Source organism: Myxocyprinus asiaticus, chromosome 22 (genome assembly GCF_019703515.2).
Source record: "Myxocyprinus asiaticus isolate MX2 ecotype Aquarium Trade chromosome 22, UBuf_Myxa_2, whole genome shotgun sequence".
In the NCBI taxonomy this organism is placed as follows: Eukaryota; Metazoa; Chordata; class Actinopteri; order Cypriniformes; family Catostomidae; genus Myxocyprinus; species Myxocyprinus asiaticus.
Genome location: NC_059365.1, coordinates 25,027,121 through 25,045,956, shown reverse-complemented (window position 1 = coordinate 25,045,956; position 18,836 = coordinate 25,027,121). Strand labels below are relative to the sequence as shown.

The 18,836-nt window shown below is 37.0% G+C and overlaps 3 protein-coding genes across 6 annotated transcripts; 2 read left to right on the top strand and 1 right to left on the bottom strand.

Moving 5' to 3' along the window:
• Positions 1 to 7: 7 nt before the first annotated feature.
• LOC127412988 (cytochrome b-c1 complex subunit 8-like) lies at positions 8 to 3,712 on the top strand. 3 transcript variants are annotated; one of them, XM_051649756.1, is made up of 3 exons: positions 8 to 187; positions 2,615 to 2,786; positions 2,922 to 3,712. In XM_051649756.1, exons 1-3 carry the CDS (start codon positions 8 to 10, stop codon positions 3,008 to 3,010), a joined length of 441 nt encoding a protein of 146 aa, XP_051505716.1. In that variant the 3' UTR covers positions 3,011 to 3,712. The 3 variants fall into 3 exon arrangements, with proteins under 3 accessions (XP_051505716.1, XP_051505718.1, XP_051505717.1); XM_051649758.1 differs by having other exon boundaries at positions 135 to 187; positions 2,620 to 2,786; XM_051649757.1 differs by having other exon boundaries at positions 180 to 326.
• A 931-nt stretch (positions 3,713 to 4,643) lies between these two features.
• On the top strand, positions 4,644 to 16,713 carry gsr (glutathione reductase). Of its 2 annotated transcripts, none has more exons than XM_051649736.1 (14): positions 4,644 to 4,869; positions 5,294 to 5,447; positions 5,699 to 5,725; positions 5,836 to 5,924; positions 6,320 to 6,389; positions 8,394 to 8,541; positions 9,028 to 9,082; positions 9,162 to 9,261; positions 9,342 to 9,428; positions 9,563 to 9,730; positions 11,548 to 11,659; positions 13,175 to 13,306; positions 13,494 to 13,627; positions 14,382 to 16,713. In XM_051649736.1, exons 1-14 carry the CDS (start codon positions 4,814 to 4,816, stop codon positions 14,529 to 14,531), a joined length of 1,482 nt encoding a protein of 493 aa, XP_051505696.1. In that variant the 5' UTR covers positions 4,644 to 4,813; the 3' UTR covers positions 14,532 to 16,713. The 2 variants fall into 2 exon arrangements, with proteins under 2 accessions (XP_051505696.1, XP_051505695.1); XM_051649735.1 differs by lacking the exon at positions 4,644 to 4,869 and adding an exon at positions 4,904 to 5,076 and having other exon boundaries at positions 5,190 to 5,447.
• Positions 16,204 to 17,690, bottom strand: LOC127412984 (heterogeneous nuclear ribonucleoprotein A0-like). Its single transcript, XM_051649749.1, has one exon. It carries the CDS (start codon positions 17,613 to 17,615, stop codon positions 16,731 to 16,733), a length of 885 nt encoding a protein of 294 aa, XP_051505709.1. The 5' UTR covers positions 17,616 to 17,690; the 3' UTR covers positions 16,204 to 16,730.
• Positions 17,691 to 18,836: the final 1,146 nt, after the last annotated feature.

Below are 18,836 nucleotides of genomic sequence, written 5' to 3'. Positions count from 1 at the left end.
TTCCTAAATGGCGGTATCTGACCAGTGTCTACAGTGTGACAGCGCTGTATTGACCTTCACGTGTCTCAATAGCCAGGAAACAATCGAGCGAAGCGCCAATGAGAAAGCTAGAAATCTAGAGGAAACGGATCTGACGAACACGGAAGTCGCAGAAGACAACAGGAAAAGCGTATTGAGGAGCAGTGAGGTGGGTGAACAGAAAAGGCTTTCTTGCCTCGCATTTCGACCTTTATGAGATCAGACAATTATATATGCCTCAGTGTAGCACTTTCATGTATGTTTTGGGGAAGACGCAATGACGATTATAAACGCAGACAGTGAGACAGGTGAATGTCAAGCATGGTCTTACTCAACCAGTTACTATAGCACACAACCTAATGAAACATTCTGTTTTATCTGTACTCTCTGCCTCATAAGTAATGTAGACATTTCGGTTTAACGGTTTCAACTTGTTAACCGCGTAAGTAGTTGTATGCATTCGTATGTTATCAGCTACTGTGCTGCCTTGCCAGTACGACGTACACGTTTCACTTGTGTGGTGTTTATCAGCGTCCTACTGATTATGTTCCTGGCTCGCTAAAGGTCTGTTCATGTTGTGCATATGGGTTGTTGACAAATGACGTCGTAAATGATTTAAAATGTTGCACAAAAAGTTTACTATTATTATTATTATTATTTTCTTTTTTTTTTACAAATATCATTTGAGTAATGCTTTCTTAGGGTTATTCCATTTGACCTGAACAAAAATGTGCCTTTTCATAGAAATGTCAATATCTGATTATTTTTTTATTTTTTTTTATTTATTTTTTTGGAAAACTTCACACACAGTCAAGAGGGTCTACACTAAAATAAAAGTCTACACTTCCTAAGCAACCAATTGGCCCGGTTGCTAGGGTGGGGGCGCGTGGTGAGTTGTGCGTGGATGCTGCGGAGAATAGCTTGAAGCCTCCACACACGTTACTCTCCGCGGTAACGCGTTTAACAAGCCACGTGATATAATGCGCGGATTGATATTCTCAGACACGGAGGCAACTGAGATTCGTCCTCTGCCACCTGGATTGAGGCAAGTCACTACGCCACCACGAGGACTTAGAGCGCATTGGGAATTGGGCATTTGAAATTGGGGAGAAAAGGGGAGAGAAAAAAAAATCAGAATGAGCTTTAATGCCAAGTATGCTTACACGCACAAGGAAATTGTCTTGGTGACAGAAGCTTCCAGTGCAGACAATACAACAAGACAGAGATAATAATAAAAAAGTATAATAAAAAGAGAATAGGAAATATAAGTGTATATAGAATTTGATTTCGTAGCTGAACTAAACCAGACAGTTATTGAAGTGCAGAGGACAGACTCAATGACTGCGAAGTAGAACTGTATCAGCAGCGCCTGTGGCAGGTTGAACTTTAAAGTCTAAATGCCTGCTGGTTGGAAGCACTACAGTGTGTAGTTTAGTAAATATGCTATGGTTAGCACAACATTTGCTCAACAAAGCAAGCAATCAGTTTCATGTACAACATTTACCGGTCCTCATCGTAAGCTTTAGCTCTACTCTTCATCAAAATGGTAACCTCAAAATCTCCAACATAACAAAAACTCTTCTCAATCTCATCATAACAAAACATTAAACACTAACAAGTATCCCCTTTATATTCATCTTGCATAAAACACTTTAAATAACACTTAATTTTAACATTTATTCTCCCTATAGAGTCCCATGCAAAGCATGCTAGCAAATGGAAATCCCCTGCCCAGTTTTATCAATGATACATTAATACCACAAAAAATATTTTTGTAGTCCAAACTCAAAGGGATTAAGTAAACCTCCATTTTACAAATGTAAATGGCTAGAACACAATAAAATCAAGTTGTCACAAAAAGCTTTAGTTGCTTTTTAATTAAGTACATTGAACAAGGAGCAAAAATATATATTTTTTTAAATAGGTTTGTAAAGAGGTCCTCTGTTTTTCTCTTTTTCTTTTCTTTCCTTTTTTTTTTGTCATAGATACAAAATAACTGGTTTCACCACCTGACTTAAGTGATTTTGTGGACAAAAGGTTTTGAAATATTAATTCTATTTTAAAACAAAATTGTGTCACTGCTTATTTTTTTTAAAGAAATGTTATTGAAATATTATTCCGATATGTCCAACACTTCTTTTTCAAGAATTACATTTTTTAATTAGAAACATCTGAAAACACTTAAATTCCTTTACTGCGCATGTGAAAAAAACATAAGTGTGACCTTGATGCATTGATATGGTCTGAAACACAATTGTCCTCCTGTTCCACCACCGGACAGTAATTCCAGTGTGGACAGATGGCCAAAACATAATGAAATTAATGTGTTTTAAATGGAAATGTATTAGTGTGGCCCATTGGCCCATATATGTGTCTGTTAAAATAGTATGATATAATTATTATGGTAACAATGTTTATTCATGCTTAATTCAATCATTCAAGTTAGAGTTAATTTCTCATATCTACAAAAATAGGGAAATAGGCAGCAATAATTGTTCACATTGAAATGTTATTTACAAAATTAATGTTGTTGTAATGTTATTTTTAAGTCACCAAAGTGAAGCCTGAATCTTACGCATCTATGTCCTCCTCCTAGATCAGCTTTCTTGGCAAAATGGGTCGTCACTTTGGAGATTTGGCCAAAATAAGGCATGTTATTACCTACAGTATTTCCCCCTTTGAGCAGAAGGCGTTCCCAAATTACTTTTCCAAGGGAATCCCTAATGTGTGGAGACGATTCAAAGGATCTGTGTTCAAGGTGGCACCACGTAAGTCCTATTTGACCGAAATGAAGGAATTTGCGGGCATTTAAAAACAAAAAACAGATATATATTATCTTCTAGATTTAGGAGGACATTTTGTATGACTTAATTTCTGTCTGTAATTTGTATCTCTACCTCCAGCCATGATCCTGATGTACCTGACCTACACATGGGGCAATCATGTTCATGAACAAAGCAAAAGGAAGAACCTTGCAGACTTTGACAAGTGAAATCGCTCAGTTGAAGATATGTCCTTGTGTAATTCCTTGTTTCTGTACAATTCATTAATAAAGAAAATATTTATGGCAAAATGATTACTGGCTTGTTGCCATTGTTAATGACTTGGTGGTTGTAAACCTTGTTTAATAAATGATTAACACTAACTGATTTGATGCATTACTGCAGTCTATCCTCATTGGAAGCTATGTATCTCAGTGTAGTGACCTTTTCTGAAACGTTTAAATGGAATTCACAATTCTATAGAATAATAATAATAATGTTTTGTTTAAGTTAAGATTGTTCATTAAGACATTGTGTGTTAATTTGCACTATGCAATTCATCTCTCTTTTTTTTTCTTCTTTGCCTGGCAGCCTTTAAACAGAGATGAGTCATGTTCTTACATTTATGCTTTTGGCAGGCACTTATATCCAAAGCGACTTACAGTTCATTTCATGTATACATCTATGCTCCTAGGCTGTGGAATTTACTTCCTATTGACATTCGTGAGTCAAAGTCTCTTGGTATTTTCAAATCTTGCCTAAAATCACTTTTTCAAGTTGGCTTTCAGTTGATGTTTATGTAGTGTTTGATTCACTTTTATTGTATGTGTGTGTATTTTGTTGTTTTTGGGTTGTTCTTACTTATGTAAAGCGCTTTGAGAATCCACTTTTAAAGGCGCTATACAAAATAAAATTAATTATTATTATTATTATACATTTAATCAGTTTGCATGTTCCCAGGGAACCGAACCTACGATCTTGCCGTTGTGAGCGCCATGCTCTACCAGCTGAGTCAGATTCTGGGACATGTAGTCCAATCTTATTTATTTTTTTATTATTATTGCTATCTAACAATAAGAACAATCACTTCATTTAGCAGACACTTTTATCAAAAGCTATATACAGGGCACTCATAGGGGCAATTCCTTTGGAGAAACAAGGGCTTAAGTACATTTCTCAAAGGCACAGTGGCGGTGGTTCAAGGCCACTCCAGGGGCTAATCCAGAAAACACTTTGAGTTAGTTAAAACAGTGGTTCTCAAACCGGTCCTGGAGGACCCCCAGCACTGCACATTGTCTCCCTTTTGACATACCCAATTTAAGTCTTGAAGCCTCCATTAAAGAGCTGATGAGTTGAAACAGGTGTGTTTGATTGAGGAGACATCCAAAATGTGTAGTGTTGAGGGGCCTCAGGACAGGTTTGAGAACCACCGAGTTAAACCATTTTAGTCCAGTGGCGCAGCGTGCTCAGTTTAGCCAAGGTTTTTTTTTTTTAGCAAGTCAGTTCACTCGGCGGCCATCTTTGGAACGCTCTCGGGAAGCTATTTTTTTTTTTTTTTTTTTATGTAAACAAGCGGCATACAAGTGCAGCTCCCATCTACTTGAATGGGAAAAGACCGAAATCTCCAAAACGGTTGGTCAATATTACAAGCAAAGAACATGTTTCAAATCAGCATTGAAATCTGACAACGCTGGTATCATAACGAATGCGTCTTTACCTTAGATTGCGCTTAAAAACGCAATTTTCCGGCTTGTATTCTAATGCGCCTGCGCGTTCTCGAGTTGATTGACAGAGGATGTCTGTATCTAAAAGGTGATTGGCCTTTTTACCTGTAAGGCGGGACTTCCTTTCTACATCCGTTGACCGTTGGGCCAGTCTCTGCTAAATAATCTCTGTCAACGCTCACTCATTATATAAACACTACAACGTGCATGCAAAGATGGGCAGTATAGCTACTACACCTAAAGCGCCAACAAAGTTCAATCTCAACACTTCTTAGTAACGACACTTTATTTTTGTATAAAAAGTAAAAAATGTACCACAAGTGGGTTTCCGTTACAAGTCAGTATATAACGGCTGCACTTGCTCGGTGAGTTCGTTATCACTGTACATTCATTTTCCAAATTTGTTTTGCTCCATTCTTGCCAAGGTGTTGTAATTAAATGTTATAAAATACATTTCGTATTATCAAGTAGACCAACGTATTTTCTATGTCACCATGGCTCAGCACATATTTCAAAGTGAGTTAAAAGTAAGTTCATCACGCGGGATTGGAAAAAGGACTGACAGTTTGACGGTAATAATAAGCGTAAATAACTATGACTATTGTCCAAACTTGCTTCTGGGATTTACACACTATTGTGTCGATTCACAATGACTAAGCACTGGCTTTCACGTCCCTCCCAGTAGTTCAACTACGGCGTTGGTCAGGGTGTTGGCTTCCTGGTTATGGAGATATTAAACCTGCGAGCGTCTTTTCTTACTCTTGGCCGATCGCTGTCATCTTCTCGTAGACTCTTCAGCCGGAGCATGGCATCTGAATCCGTCACCCGCTATGATTTCCTGGTATTAGGCGGAGGATCCGGAGGGCTTGCCGGTGCGCGGCGGGCGGCTGAACTCGGTGCCACTGCTGCCGTGATCGAAAGTCACAGATTCGGAGGTACCTGCGTGAGTAACGACCATCCTGCTACTGCAAAACCACATTTACTATAGGGCTATGAAGTTATAAGATGGAGAGTTATTTACAGAAGTTAGTCAGATGGATAGAGGTGCTTTGGGAAGCCTCCAGATTGAGCGCTTTTTTTGTGCGTAATGTTGTGGTTTGTTGCTGTTTAAAAGCATCGGGCACGTGTCCAGCACCAATGCATTTTTTTTTTTCTCTCTGTTGGTGATAAACCCTTTCCCTCCTTCTGCTGCAGGTTAATGTTGGTTGTGTTCCTAAAAAGGTAAAATTTCCTGTAGTTTTATCATTACACCTCAAAAATGTATTTATAACAGTAAATAAAGAATAATATATAAAATATCTATGAATGTGTGTCTTTTTGCATTGTTCCAGGTCATGTGGAATGCATCCTCCCATGCTGAGTATCTCCATGACCATGAAGATTACGGCTTTGAAGGTGCAAAAGCACATTTCAGCTGGCAGTAAGTAAGAAGACGTTTTCTTGTCAAAACATTTAGGTTGTTTTGTTTGGTCATTGTGGAGTGGTTTGGTAGAATGTTGTTCCTTTGAGAAGATGTGGTAATCCTTTTCATAGAAGGGATTCGTGACAGTTGCGGATTGTCAAATTCCTGCTGGCTTGGATTCATTTCAGGTTGCAGTATGTTTTGCTTCCCCATTGTGGTCAGTAATACCAGTAAAGCTTAATGTGTGGTTGATTTTGTCACACACAAAATCCTGAGGTGGAGCAGTTTGATAGTGAAGAGGAGGAGGTAGGCTTTATAGAGTTCAGCTCAATCAGGATTTTCACTGACTTGGATATGAAATATGATAAATGACTGGAATAAGGTTACTCATTGGTGGTTATGTTTATTTTCAGATTAATTAAACGGAAAAGGGATGCTTACGTTAGTCGTCTCAATCACATTTATCGGAACAACCTTGACAAGGTAGGCTGTTTAAATATTCAACACACAAAATACAATTATTTGTGTAGGGTTGCCACCCATCCAGGATTTCCCGGGGTCATCCCAGTTTTTGGCCATCTGTCCTGGAAAAACGCAATTGCGGGACGCAAAATGTCCTTGAATATTTTCACTCATATGAACCCTTTTTTATAAGCAAACTATGCAAAGGAGGAGAATCTAACGCATTCCTGTATGAATCATAAGAAAGTCTGATTAATTTGAGTTAACTCTGGTTTGTTTAGATGATTGAGATTTCTCACTTTTGTGAGAACAATCCTTTAAACTTTTGTCTACTTACTGTAATGCTTTAATGTTCTGGAAAACAAAAAATAAAAGCCTATTTTAAGATTTATGCATTTTAATTTTATAACAAATTTCCATCAAATTGAATTTTGTGATCTTTAACAAAATTAAATTAGTAAAACTTAAAGTATCTAAATTTTTTCTTAATTTTGTTTAAGATTACGTAATTAAATTTGTTGGAAATTTGTTGTGAAATTGAAATGCATAAATCTTGAAAATATTTGAGTAAATGTTTACGTGCATTTATTTGATTTCCTTTGGTTTAAATGTACGAATGTAAACTTTATACAAAACTTTATACTTGCATATCTATACATACATTTTTTTTTATTAATGTTCAGTGTAAACCATAAACTCATGAGTACTGCTTAGGGCCAGAATAAGTAAATAATATGTTAAACCTGTACACACACACACAAATGACACTAAATGTTAATTTTTTAATTTTTTGACATTTCAATTTCATAAGAAAATTACACAATCTTTTACCAAAAATATTTAATATTTTAAGTTTATTTAATTTTGTTAAAAATTACAAAATTAATTTTGATGGGATTTTTGTATGAAATTGAAATTGAATCTTAAAAATAGGCTAAAATATTTTTTTGAGTGTACTGACATTATTGTTTGATTTATATGCAATAATTTCCATATCAAACAAGTGTCACAGTCGGGGAGTGGAGGAGGATGAAGGACCCAAAAGCAGAGAGAGCGAGAGAGTTCAACTTTATTAATAATTAATTCAAGCAATCAAGTCTAGGCGCGCCAGCGCCAACTGAATAAGGCAGGGATGCAAAGCCGCTCCGGGCTAGAGGAGAGTGTGTTCATGTGGAAGTCAGGAGCACTCTGATGAGAGTCCATTGAAGAGAGTGAGGTACAAACGAAGCCCAGACAAATTCCCCCAAGACACGGGCAGAAACCGAGGAATCCTCCTCCACAGTCTTTGGCATCAAGTGAGGGGCGAATGCAAGCAGACAGGCACCTCAATCGACCGGCAGCTAACTGAAACGCGAGTTCGTCCAACGAGGTCCGTAGAAGGCTGGTGAGGTGCAAGCGAGACACAGATGAATCTCCCGAGATGCGGGCAGATACCAAGGAATCCTCCTCCACAGTCCTGGGCACAGAGAATGCAAGCAGACAGGTACCACACCTCAATAGACAGGCAACCAACAGGTACTCGAGCTCACACCAACTATACAAGAGAGAGAAGGTAGACTTCATCATCAACAGTAACCGGGAACAATAAATTGGCAAAGAAGGAGAGGAAACACAAGGAATAAGAAGGGAGTGCTTTTAGGAGAAAACAGGCGGTAACGGGCATGAAACTCAGCACCGTGATCAGCGTCTCCATGACACCGATCGGCGTTCCCATGGAAATACTGATCACGCGTGCCAGCTCCACCTATGAGACACGAGGGAGAGAAAAACAAACAACAGTTAGAGCCGGCACACATGCAGGAACTGTGACAACAAGGAGTAGCCTAAACAATCATAAATAACTTTTTATTTCTTGTATGATGGCCACCAATACGTTTTTCGGTCATTGATCAGGTGTCTAGGAATTTTATAGGGCCAAGGTGGCAACCCTAAATTTGTGGAAGATAAAATATTAACATGGTCTTAAACCTTTGCAATCAGTATTAATGTGATGACTGAGGAGGAACTGTTTGTCATTGCACACAGGCCAAAATTGAGTCCATTCATGGCTATGCAAGGTTCACTGATGATCCTGAACCCACTCTTGAAGTCAATGGACAGAAGTACACGGCACCCCATATTTTAATCGCCACTGGCGGCCACCCGTCCACTGTCAGTGACGATGATGTGCCAGGTGGGCTTATGTCTAATGTTTATTATGAACCTTCTGCTGTATCTCTCCTATACTGTCACTGCATCCTTGTGGAGCTATTTGTACCCACTATTAAAGGGGAAGTGTGTAATCTCTGCACAACTAGCTTCACCAAATGGAAATAAGGATTGTTTTCAAACAGGGTTCCCAAACGCTCCTCCACCTTCCATTGGTCGGCCAAACAGATAGTTCTGCCCCAAACTCACTGCATTTGTTGCTCTAATGTTGCTATTTTATGCTGGTCATTGCACCACTGTATTTTGATAGCGGCCACAGTGTTTACATATTTCTGCGAATTAGCCAACAAATAGCTTACTTAAAAATGTCTCTGCATATTAGGAGAACGTTTTTTAACATTGCAAGAAAATTACACACAACACCTTTAATGTGATTTCTGTAATTTAATGTCGTATTGGTTAAGACAGCATTTGCTTAGAACATACTATAAATGTAATTGTGCTATTGCAGGAGCCAGTTTAGGCATTACCAGTGATGGATTCTTTGAACTTGAGTCTTGCCCTAAGTAAGTTAATATCTTTGCTTAAATTATTGTTTTTTTCTTGGCTTATCATAAAGTAACCTATCACTGTATCCATACCTAGACGTAGTGTCATAGTTGGGGCAGGGTATATTGCCGTGGAGATGGCTGGTATCCTTTCCACTCTGGGGTCCAAAACGTCTATCATCATTCGGCAAGGCGGGGTAAGAGCCCTTTTTATTGTCACTTTATTAAATGCTACAGTCGGATATATCCCACAATGACTTGTTCTTTCTTTTATTAGGTATTAAGGAACTTCGATGCCTTGATAAGCTCAAATTGCACTAAAGAATTGCAAAATCATGGTATTGACTTACGGAAGAATACTCAGGTAAGTAATATTAAGTAAGGTAATGTGTAAATGGCCTCTTCTTTTCAATGTGGTGCAATGGTTTGTTTGGTGGATTTTCCATTTTCCGATGTTTTTTCATGAATTTGAAGTTTGTGAATTGATATTGTTTCTAGGTGAAGTCAGTAAAGAAGACTGATAAAGGCCTCGTGGTTATGCTGGTGACAAAAGACCCTGACGACAAGGATTCACAGGAAAAGTTTGATACCATTCATGAGGTGGACTGTCTGCTCTGGGCCATTGGCAGGGAGCCCAACACAGCTGGACTCAACCTCAGTCAAATAGTAAAAATGGATTTAACATTTATTTTAATAAAGTATGGAGACTATGCATTTTGTGTGTAATACTCTGATTAGCATTTGCTACTCACATAATCCAAAATCTGCATTATTATTATTATTATTATTATAAGTTGGTAAAACTGGTGTGATAAAACTTTTTATGCAATTTTATGCATAAATGCTTGTCTGTGCAAGTTACGTGCATTATTACTTCTGTCATGACTATGTAAAACGGGTAAACCCTGTAACTTTCACATGATAGTATACTAGAAAGGGGCTGTTTACATCAGGGACTAAAAACGGTTCAAGGGAAAAAAAAACTAAAACAAACTAAATTGTTTGCAGAACATAACCGAAAATGTGAACAAAGTCCTTTTCAATTGTTCTGGAGTGAAAATGTTTACATGCTAGTAACCAGTTAATAACCACTTAATTTTGTTCTGATCATTTTTTTTATGAAACCAAAGACAAAAGTGTTTATCATGGTACGTTTTTGGAATTACACCTCTTTCTGATGCCCAGAAAAATAGGGCTTCACTCTTTTTAATAGACCTTGATAAGTATGTGCATTGATCAAGAAGGAAACCTCTACATCACACATCTTTGCCTAATTGCACTTTGTGGATGTAGCCTTCTATGACATGCTGAAAACCTTTTAGATGACTATATATAATTACTATGTATACATGCAGGGTTAATCCAGATACAATGAGAAATATTGAGGTAAAAAGTACATTTCTTATTTGTTTCCAAGTCTTCACTAAATTATTGTTCTGTATAATGCATTTATGCATATTTGATGCTACAGGATTTGACAGAGAAGCAGACCTGTAATTAAAACAAATAATTAAAATATAATTAGTAATAAATAATTAAATAATTAAAATAAAATAATTCCTGTAAAATTACATTTAGTCCAAACGGCCCACTCAGTGTGTGTGCGCAGGAGAGAGATTTAGGTTATTAATTGATTTTTAGATGACCAGATGTATATTTTAAATATTTTTGGGATATATTTAATATTAAGAATAAATTTATTGAAAAGACGTTATTTTCTATACTGTATACTTCTGTATGATTTCTATGCTGATAATTCCCCCACAATGGAAAAAAATTCTTATATATTCGCTTGTTTTGGGTGAGGCAAGTCCCTTATATAAGTCCCTTATTTTTTTTTTTTGTTTGTTTTTTTTTTTTTTAGACCAGGTCGCTTGTTTCTCTTGAGATCTGGCAACACTGCAACTGGTATATCACCCAACCTTAGCACAGAGAACTGTCACTTTTGAAAAGAACAGTTCTTTTATTTATGTCTTAAAGGTCACCAATTGGAAAGGAGACTGCAGAACGCTGGAACTGGAACGAAAACATAGCGTTTCTGCTTTGAACGCACCTAAATTAAAAACATTTAGTTTTTAGTCCCTGGTTTACATAGAGAAAAATCCAAATTCACCACTAAAAGGATGATTTGGAAAACTTTATAGCTCAAATGAGACTGTGTTCCTGTTACAGGAGAATTAATTATTAAGTGATTTAACAAATATACAACAAAACATTTCTGCTTTTAAACCTTCCGCAATGCATTGCCCCATAGACTTCATTGTGAGTGCATTAATGTACATGCACATATTTTTGAATATTTTACAAACAGAGGGACAAGTAAAGTTTATTGTCTATGTTATCTTAAAAGAGCTTAACTCTTTTTGAACCCAGAACACTCTTTTAAACTACAGTAGCTATGCCAGGTAATATTGTAAGCCTTGTCTTCTCACTTTATCACTTAGCTATGAAGTACAAATAACAGAGGCTGTATTGTTATTCAGGGTGTGAAGCTGGATGAAAGGGGACATATTGTGGTGGACGAGTTCCAGAACACCACTCGACCGGGCATCTACGCAGTTGGGGATGTTTGTGGGAGAGCTCTCCTTACACCTGGTATGGTTTCAATTAGTGTTGTCTCTGTACCAAAATTTCTCCAGTCGGTACCGATACCAATTTTGATACCAAAGAAAAAATTTGCTAATATGATAATGTGCTATTGAACACACTCCTTTAGCCTATTTAAAGTAAAATTTCAATGTAAATAATACATCAAAAGATATGCATGTTTCTTTTTATAATACTTATTTGTTTTTAAGCAGGGCCCTACTGAAATCTGTTTTATTTATTTTTATTATTATTATTTTTCCAGAATTCCATGTTTTAAAGTGTAATTACATTTCATTTTCAAAATGGTGTCTAATCAAAAAATGTTCCTCAAACTTTTAAAAACTTTGAACATGTAAAAAATAGAACAATTACTTCTCAACATACATTGCATTTTTTAACAAACTTTTATTCAGTACAAAAGCACTCTTGCTTGTGATAAATTGCTTAATTTTTATTATTATTACAATAATAATAATAATGTATTATTATTGTTATTTGTATTATTATTTCTACAGTGAGGATTACATTTTACTATACAATTATAAAATATTTCTGTTGCAATTTCTTCAATTTCAGGCGTTTAGCTTTTATTATGAATCGTGCTTTTACTTTGATGGAAGTTTAACCTCTCCTGATAAACTGTTTGCTAAATCGCCCATTGTGATCGATAAAGCACAAATGCTGTGATTTAATTATTTAAATTATAAAAAAATAACGCTTCAGAGTGGATTAGTGCTCTGCTCCGTCATCTCTCATACAATGCAAATGATTCTCATAGTCTGTGGAGTTTCCAGTGTATGAGTGGTCTGCTTCACACATTCATTTAAAGTTCATACAGCTCATACAGATTAAGATTGCAGCATTTCACAGTTTAATAATCACACTAGGACATATCATGATTTTAATTATATTAGTTGTGCATTTCAGTGTAAAAGTAGTTACAGAGCACCCGCTCAAATAAGCGTGTGAGCATTTGAAAGTCGTGTGTCAGTAAGACAGTGTGCAGGTACCGAAATAAGTCAGTGCTTGGTACTGTAGAAACACTGGTATAGTTACATCTTTTTTTATTTTAGGATCGACTTGGTACCGAAGTACCGGTACTTTTGACAACATTAGTTTCAATGGTCAAATCCTAAAAGAAAAATTGTTTCTACATACTTTAAGATCTCTTTTTATGGTCCTCTTTTGGGTACATAACATTAAAATTAATAATCAAACATCAAGTATTTAATTTTTATACCAGTGTTATCCAGTCTATTTTCATGTAAACAAAGCCATTCACTTTATTTTTTAAAAACAACAGACCCTTCACAGGAGGAAGTTGATTCTGCCCCGTTTCATAGCCGCACTTTGATACTTCAGTGACCTCCACTGGTCAGAGTAGATTTGACATGTTGACCAATCATATATACAAGTTTTATTGTTTTTTTTTTTTAAATTTGTGTTGTATAACATCTGTTAAAAGCAAAGTCAGCTTTTATTGATGAGCTCTATTGCCTCCTGTTTTGTTTGTGTGGACAGTTGCTATTGCTGCTGGCAGAAAGCTTGCTCACCGATTGTTTGAAGGCAGTGCAGACTCCAAAATCGATTATAATAACATCCCTACGGTTGTGTTCAGCCATCCACCAATTGGCACAGTGGGACTAACTGAAGGTGAGCATGTGTACAGATAACGTCATGGCCTCCTTAGGGTTCAGATTAGAGCCTGATTATTTTCATTGTCCAGTCAACAAATTCTCTATGTAGTATGTCCTGAGGTGTGTATGGTAAATAGATTGACTGACTGACTGGGTTGCCATCTTAACAATTACAAGGTATGAAAAAATATAATGTTTTATAGATGAAGCAATCAAGAGCTGGGGAAAGGACAATGTGAAGGTTTATACCACCTCTTTCACTCCAATGTATTATGCCATGACCACTCGAAAGAGTCAGTGCATCATGAAGCTGGTGTGTGCAGACAAAGATGAGAAGGTGAGTAACCTTATTTCTGTTAAAGGAATAGTTCACCCAAAAATCATCATGTACTCACCCATATTCTGTCTCAAACTCTTATGACTTTCTTCTTTCTGTGAAACACAAACTAAGATATTTTGATGGAGAGAAATGATGCGTGTTTGACCGTACAGTGCAGGTCAATGGGGTCCAAAACATTTAACTGTATGGAATTGCATTGTATGGATATATAACAAATCTCCATCAAATGATCTTAGTTTGTGTTCCGCAGAAGAAAGAAAGTCACATGAGTTTGAGATGGCATAAGAGTAAACAATAAAATAATTATCATTTTGGGTGAACTCTTCCTTTTAATGGGTTTAAGATTTTGCCATAACTTTACTATTCTTAATTAAAATTGAGCAAGTTCATTGAATTAGAATGTTTCTTTTCCATTGTATGCTGATGGTATGACTTTCTATCTTCCATGGAACACAAAAGGAGATGTTAGGGACTCACAAACTCAGTCAACATTCACTTTGTTTCTAGGGAAAAAGATGCAAATGAAAGGTTACTGAGGCTAACATTCTACCTAACATCATCTTTTGCGTTCCTTCACATTGTAAATGATTTTAAGTGAATTTCCATTTTTTGGGGTGTACTACTACTATCCCTTGTTATAACTTGTTATAAAATTAATTAGAGTAAATTAGCTAAACACTATTTTGCTTTTGATTATAATGCAGAACCCTTTTTTGATAAGTCACAGCCAGTGCCTTTTTTTCTTTTTTAGGTGGTTGGTCTCCATATGCAGGGTTTTGGCTGTGATGAGATGCTTCAGGGTTTTGCTGTGGCCATTAACATGGGGGCTACTAAAGCAGACTTTGACAAAACTATTGCCATCCACCCCACGTCATCAGAGGAGCTGGTTACATTGCGCTAATCACAATCTGTATCCCAACATGCCATTGTTCCAATGTAAACAAAAAAATAAAACTTCTCTGACTATTTTCCCAGCATCTACATATAGCAGTATATTACAATGACAGTGAGCATATACGGGGTTTGTTATGTCTCTGGAGTCGTGTGCTATTGCCAGTGATTGATAAAGATAAATTATTACAAACAATAATCAACTGACTACAAGTGCTGGAGGTACTATTGTTTGATTGAAAGAGTGTCAGATGAAGGCTTGATGATTTATAAAAGCTCGAACTAAAATCTGTTTATATTAAAAATTTCAAACATTGTTGCTTACATTTCTAAAAAGGTAAATTCAGTTGTGGAAAAACAAATGAGAGTTGCATTCAATAGTAGTGGGTAGTAGATAGCTCAGGATACATGTACTGTGGGGTTCAAAAGTCCACTTGTGAAAATGCTTCTATTTTACTTTTTCTATATATTAAATGTAAAATAGACAGCAATTTTTCTAAATTAAATGTTTTATTTTTTTTTACTACAAATTATAAAATAATTTTACTACAAATTATAAATTTGAGTGAAAAGTTTAATTGAACAATTTATTTGTATGTCTGTTTACTATGTCCCCCATTTAATGGCAGCATGCTTGCAAAATGACACTCCACAAGCTTGCACAAAAACTGACAATTCATGTTATCCAACCATGATTTGATAATGTTCCAAATAGCAGCTTGTGGAAATCTGAAGAGTTAACATGGTGAAAGTCACAAATTTGTGACATAGAATTAGTGCAGAATAGTATATATTTCTATTTTATGTCATTACATTTGTTTAACATTTCTCAAAAACCTTTATTTCAGGGTTGAAATTAGATTTTGGACCCCAGATTTTCAGTGAACAATGTGAACCCCACCGTATGTCAAATAAAATTGTATATGCACAGTTCAGCACTTGTGCATAATCCCTGAATGCTGTCAAAAAAATCAGTCTTTGTGCGATTAATAGTTTAACTTTATCAAATATACTTTTAATAAACTGGTCACTTTTTGTAAATATTTATGTTTACATCTTGAGATCTTTAATCAATTCTTTAAAGGCTTTAAATTTTTGCATTCATAGAAGAGAAACTAAAAGTTCCCTGTATTAATGTATTGTAAGGTACTTTCTATAAAGCTTGAGAAAAGTGTAAGTCACACCATGAGAGTTAGATCTTGTTGCTCTACAAAGATGTATTTGCAAAAGTGCCATTGGATGTAATAATTTAGAAAATACAGCATGCAATACAGTCATCATTTGTGACCGAGTATGTATGGCCATTAGAGATTATTGGCAGCAGCAGGAAATCACAGAACTGTGCGCGCTTGCTCAATCAATAGTTTGACCTCTCACTTGTCAAAATCGTGCTCTATCAATGGATAATAGCATGCTTTTAACTCAGGTGTTCAGAAAGTTATGACAAAAAACATTCTGCATTCAAAGTCCACAAAATGTTATGTTTTAATATTGTATGGTGTGATGAAATGTGGCCGTGTTGTATACTGTGAGACAGAAGGAAGTTATTCGAAGAAAAATGCTTTGATGCTTCATTTTTACCCAAGATTGAGTCTACAAACACATTTCAAAAGTATTATGGGAGTCACCAATTCAGTCTAAATTGCAGAAGAGTGGGGAAGTCAGTCAAACAAAGCAAACCGTTTAAGAAAGTCGTTTTAATGGTTAAAGGTTTACAACATGGTCACTGTTTGATCAAATAAAATACTAAAAACAGTTTATACAATATGAACTGTGTAATAGCGTTAAAACAAAACACATTGTTACATAAAATTATACAGGTCAAAGAGGACATAAAAATAAAAACTATGAGCTGCTTAAATTTCGTTATAACCCCTGAGTTTCATCTCACTAAACGATGGTCTTACATTCAGTAAACCAAGAACAGATCGGCCTGACCTGGGTAAACGTGACCACTTTAAACCTAAACAAAATTAAAAACAAAACACAAAAGTGAAACAAGACTCCGGTATCTACTGGTGCTGCTAATGGCACCGGAAAGCGACATCATGGCAATGCGGGGGGGGGGGGGGGGGGGTAGAGGTTCCCCAATAATACAGCTCACAGTTACTCAATATAAACCAAACTAACAATTCCCAGATCAAACAACTCATTTTTGAAAGTCCAGTCGTAAGTGTTTAAAAAAAAAAAGACAGTCACATTGGTGCTTCTAATATGCGCCATAACCTCCCCTTCCATATCCTCCTCCTCCTCCACCACTACCACCACGTGTGTATGGCGCAGCGCTCCTGCCGCCATATGCCCCTTTCATGGCACCGTAAGTTGACGGCTGCTGTCCATAACCCTCACCGAAGTCACTGTAGCCATTCCCGCCGCCGTACCCGCCGCTCGTCTGATCGGTGTAGCCTCCTCCGTAACCCCCGTAGCCCCCTTGGCTTTCATTGTTGCTGCTGTTACCGTAACCACCATTCTGATAATCGCCATAGTAACCACCTCTTCCGCCGCCGTAGCCGCCTTGAGGTCGGCCCATTCCCCGGCCGCCGCGACCACCGGCCCCTTGCATCTCCTGCTTGGTGAGGGCCTTCTTCACCTCCACCTTGTGTCCACTGACAGTGTGGAACTTCATCACGACGGCTTTATCGGCCGAGTCGTTGTCCTCGAAGTAAACAAAGCCGAAACCACGTTTCTTCCCGGTGTCTTTGTCGGTGATCACCTGAGCCTTCTCGATGGCGCCGAACTGGCAGAAATATTCGCTGAGGTGTTCGTCCTCGATGTCGTCTTTCAAACCCCCAATAAATATTTTCTTGACTTTGGCCAGGGCTTCTGGTCTACCGGCGTCCTCTCGGGCCACCGCTCTCTTCAGATCCACGGTGTTGCCGTCTACGACATGTGGCCTTCCAGACATGGCGGCGTCCGCTTCCTCAGTGCTCGAGTACGTTACAAAGCCGAAGCAACGGGAGCGCTGCAGTGGCTGATTCATTACCACCACGCAGTCTGTTAGCTGTCCATACTGTTCAAAGTGTCTCCGCAAGCCTTCGTCGGTTGTTTGGACATTTAGGCCGCCAACGAACAGTTTACAAAGCTGGTTAGTCATTTTCTTACAATGGACGTACTGACCGGAATCACACAAAATGGAATAAGTCACTGCGTTTGAAACGCGAGGGCGTGTCTTCTTATGTGCGTCAGCAAACACGTAGTTGACTCTGATTGGTTACACAGCAAAGCAATTAGCATATAAACGACAACAGTCAAAACAAATTTGTGAACACCACCGTCTTAGGACATTTGACATTTAAATGTTGAGTTTTGTGAGTTTTAACTTAAATAGGTTTACAAGAGCATGACAGCAGGCGCATTAGAAAAAAAAAAAGTCAACTGTTACACATTTACGCCTGCACAGTGGTATACTTGCATAGGTATAAGCCTATTTATTTAAAATTTAATTTCATACGTAAAAGCATACTCTACACTAACAAGATAAGAAATACATTTTTGAAGTGCTTATAAAATTTTACCTTTTTAATTATATTGTTCCTAGTTTAGCTTAGTTAAATGCTCGTGGCATTTCCTTCTGTGTACAGGGGAAAAACGAAACAAAGTGTCTCCCGAGACCACAGTGCATAACATTTAACATGTCTTACAACACTATCACCGGTAGACACATGCATTAGTGCAACACTGAATTCAACAGTGAATAACGAAACAACGTGCCTGATATACAAGCACACATACTGAAAGCAACAATAAACAATAATGAATACAGAAAAATTCAGATGTGTGCTGGAACCCATACTGAGTTGTGTGAAGCAGTAATTACTCTAGGTAGTTAAAATAGTGCAAGTTATGTCTAGTCTGCACATACTGCAGTGAGGTAGGCTTAATATGTGCAAGATAGGCAGTAGTTACTCTTAGTGCAAAAGGACAGACAAGGATATATAAATATGTGCAAATGAATAAGAGGCACAATAAATTGATTAATTTTATTTATTTATTAATCCTTGCTTTTCAACTGAGATCAGTTAAGTTAGAGTTCACCCAAAAAGGAAATATCATCATTTACTCACCCTCATGCCAATGCAGATGTGTATGACTTTCTTTCTTCAGCAGAAAACAAAGATTTTTATTATATCTTTATTATATATTATTATAAAGTACATTCAATGCACGTGAATGGTGACCAAAACTTTGAAGCTCCAAAAAGCACATAAAGACAGCATATAGGTATTCCTTTGACTCCAGTGGCTCAATCCATGTTTTCTGAAGTGACCAAAATATGACTCCTTTTTCACTGTACACCTTGCCATTATAGTCTCTA